The sequence below is a fragment of the Spinacia oleracea genome, chromosome 5 (assembly GCF_020520425.1).
Source record: "Spinacia oleracea cultivar Varoflay chromosome 5, BTI_SOV_V1, whole genome shotgun sequence".
NCBI lineage: Eukaryota > Viridiplantae > Streptophyta > Magnoliopsida > Caryophyllales > Amaranthaceae > Spinacia > Spinacia oleracea.
Window position 1 is genome coordinate 65,592,219 of NC_079491.1, and position 3,858 is coordinate 65,596,076.

At 23.5% G+C, this 3,858-nt stretch overlaps 1 protein-coding gene across 1 annotated transcript; it reads left to right on the top strand.

Moving 5' to 3' along the window:
* The first annotated feature begins 1,189 nt into the window (after window positions 1–1,189).
* LOC110775610 (uncharacterized) lies at window positions 1,190–3,446 on the top strand. The gene is made up of 2 exons (XM_021980221.2): window positions 1,190–1,359; window positions 2,948–3,446. Exons 1-2 carry the CDS (start codon window positions 1,248–1,250, stop codon window positions 3,085–3,087), a joined length of 252 nt encoding a protein of 83 aa, XP_021835913.1. The 5' UTR covers window positions 1,190–1,247; the 3' UTR covers window positions 3,088–3,446.
* Window positions 3,447–3,858: the final 412 nt, after the last annotated feature.

Below are 3,858 nucleotides of genomic sequence, written 5' to 3' on the forward strand. Positions count from 1 at the left end.
TTGATTATTAATTATTAATTATTATTTATTATGTATTTATTATTTAATATTAACTATTTAATATTTATTATTTATTATTAATTATTTAATATTCATTGTTTATATTTATTATTTATTATTAATTACTAATTATAAATATTAATTATTAATTATTAATTATTAATTACTAATTATTAATTATTATTTTTTAATTATTAATTATTAAATTAATTATTAATTGTTAATTGTTAATTGTTAATTGTTAATTATTAATTGTTAATTGTTAATTATTAATTATTAATTATTAATTATTAATTATTAATTATTAATTATTAATTTTTAATTATTAATTATTAATTATTAATTATTGATTATTAATTATTAATTAATAAAATTTATTAATTATTAACTGTTAATTGTTAATTGTTAATTAATAATTGTTAATTATTAATTATTAATTATTAATTATTAATTAAGCATTATTAATTATTAATTATTAATTATTAATTACGTAGTATTAATTATTAATTATTAATTATTAATTATTAATTATTAATTATTAATTATTAATTTAATTATTAATTATTAATTATTAATTATAAAGTATTAATTATTAAGTATTAATTATTAATTAATAATTACTAATTAATAATTAATAATTAATAAATAATAAATAATAAATATTAAATAACAAATAATAATTATTAATTATTAATTATTAATTATTAATTATTAATTATTAATTATTAATTATTAATTATTAATTATTAATTATTAATTATTAATTATTAATTATTAATTATTAATTATTAATTATTAATTATTAATTATTAATTATTAATTATTAATTATTAATTATTAATTATTAATTATTAATTATTAATTATTAATTATTAATTATTAATTATTATTTATTATTTGTTATTTATTATTTATTATTTATTATTATTATTTATTATTATTAAAGAGTGGTCAAGGGAAAGGGAATGACAAACCTTGGGGGGTGGTAGGGTATCATTGTAGAGGGATTTGGGGGTAAGTGAAAAAGAAAATAGGGTAAAGAGAATGACAAAAACCACCAAACAAACAACAACAAATGGAATGAAGCTCCATCATTCCCTTTCCCTTTCCTGAAAACCCCCAACCAAACACCCCGTTAGTTTGTGGTCTGGATTCACAACCGCTTATAAATACATATCCAAATCTTGCACTTCTCTATTATCCCTCACACAAAAATAAAAAGATATTTTATAGGTTGTTAAAAGAAAATGGCAACTTCAAAAGCTTATCTTCTTGTCATTCTTTGTGCCGCAACTCTTCTCATCCCTAACGAGGTTTCAGCTCGTGAGCTTGCTGACTCTCAGTCAACTCAACACGCCCGTTAGTTTCTTTATCTTCTCATTAATTATGTACGAAAATGATAAAGGTCGCAACATGCGACCTTTACGCCGTGTCACAATGGTGACATGGCATGTTTATGTGTCATGAACGTAATTGGAAACTAAAATATATAGATTTTATAACCTATTATACATGTTATAAAAAAGGTAGGAAAATCTTAATATTCTAATTTAGAAATTGAATCATGTAATTTTTTATTTCAGGAAAATATTTATAAATTATAATTTATATAGGAAATAATACTTTTACATTATTTATATGATATAGGAAATAAAAATAAAAATTACATTTACTGATTTATACTTTAGAAAATAAAAGATTAGAAAAAGGTATTTGTTTCCGTCAATTACCTTTTTATCTCCTGTTTATTGGTTTATTGGTTTTGGTATTCTCTTATCATCAAGCTAACCATTAAAAAAAAAAAAATTGGGAATTAGAAATTTGTGGAGGAATTAATTGTTGATCAATTAGTCTATAAATGTTGCATACATTTTTTCCAACGATTTGAGTGAGCAATTATCATTTAGAGCATACAGACTGACATAATTAATCTAGAGCCAGAAAAAGCTTTTAAAAAAAATCTGACAATTTGGGTGATAGAAATCGTCATTCCGCTATGGTAATCTGCTAGTTTGTCAAAGAAATCAACAAATTAGTACTCCTAATTGGTAATCAGCTACACAAATCAGTACTACTGATGTTGTTGTTGGGTGCCCTTTTTTCCCTTTATACTGTGTTGCTAATCTGTCAAACGACTTAAACTCAAACTTAAACTTCTCTAATTAATAGGAGCATTTAGGTTAGCACATGGTGGATTTTGCAAATTAATTTTGCCCATAGTTACCCTTTTCAGATCTTCCTTGGACATTCATAATAGCCTAAGAACTAGTATCATCAATATAATACTTTCATCGTTACTTAGAAGCTGATGGTTAACGTTGTTAGTATTGTAAATGCACACTATGATGTACTCCGTATTCTTTTAATTAAATTGATGTTTTTTTTAAAAATTAAATTGATTTATTTTTAAAATTAGACCAAAATATATTATTAGATTATATTCCGTAGTTTTTATTTTTTTAATTGGTAATTTACAAGATTAAAGGAAATATATATTTACTATAAATATAATAAATATTTGTTTCCTTCTTTGTATTGATTACCTTATTTACATATTTTCATAGTAAAAATATTGCATTGATAGTAAAAATAAATTGATGACGTGTAGCCTACGTGGCGCCTATATGTACCAATTAAACTCCGACAAATAAGATTGCAACAACTAAATGTTGTCGCAACTTGCGACCTTTATCATCGTCCAATTATGTATTACTCCGTATAAGTTTATTGTAGATATGGATTAATTAGCTTAATTGTGTATTTAGGCCCATATATATTAGGTTGTATATAAACCATATTTTGACAAGAAATACAACGAAAACCAAATCCTGACAATTTTACTATCAATTGATCTAAGAATTTCTCACAAAATAGTAAAATTTTAACTAGAAAAATGAAGTAGAATGAGTGTTTTGAAATAAACTTAACTATCTATTTCGTTATGCAGATTCCGTGGAGGAGTCAAAGAACGGATATGATGGTTCATCACCTTATGGTTCCTATGGTGGTAGTCCAGGCGGTGGCCCGATAGGTTATGGCCCCCCGAAGGAAACAAAAGAGAAGCTGGCCGGCCAAGGAAAAGCGTAACTAAATAATATCATACGTAGTACGAATTATGACTCAGAAAGGCCACGCGCAACAAGTTTTTCTCGAAATTTGATCTTTGTAAATGTAGCGTAACGGTCTGTTATAGCTATATTATAGGCTCTGTTTGGCAATAGTAGCTACAACTGAGCTGAAATCAATAAGATAGCTGAAATTGATAAGGTAACATCAGAAATTAATAAGGTGTTGAAATTGATAAATTAGCTATTTGCATTACCTGTCTAGTAAAACTATGTTTTTTTAAGTACCTGAAATTTTAAGTTTTGTAAGTACTATTTTATATATTTCTTAAATATTTATGTTGAAAAATGGTTATGAATGAAATATTGAATCTTATTTAATTTATGTTTTTATCGTAATTGAAAATTTATATTGTAAACATCGAAACAATTTTATACTTCCACCGATTTTTAATACTTACAACGTTTGTGATTTCTACACTATTCACATATTATACTTTGACCATTGTTGGTGATTTGTACATAAGATAAAACATAGTTATGTGAATTTTGTTAGATTCGTCTTAATATATATTTTTAAAATATTTTTTATTTTTTATAATTTTTGCTTAAATAGAATTAAAGATATTAAAGATCAAAGTTGTGCATTGACATGCGTGAAAGTGACAAATGTTGCGAGTAAAAATGAACGGGGGAAGTATATAAAAAACAAGTATTGGTACAACATTTTGATTTTTTAGGGTACTTTTCTAACCTTTAGGAGCACGAGTTGGACTACAACTTTTAGTCCTTA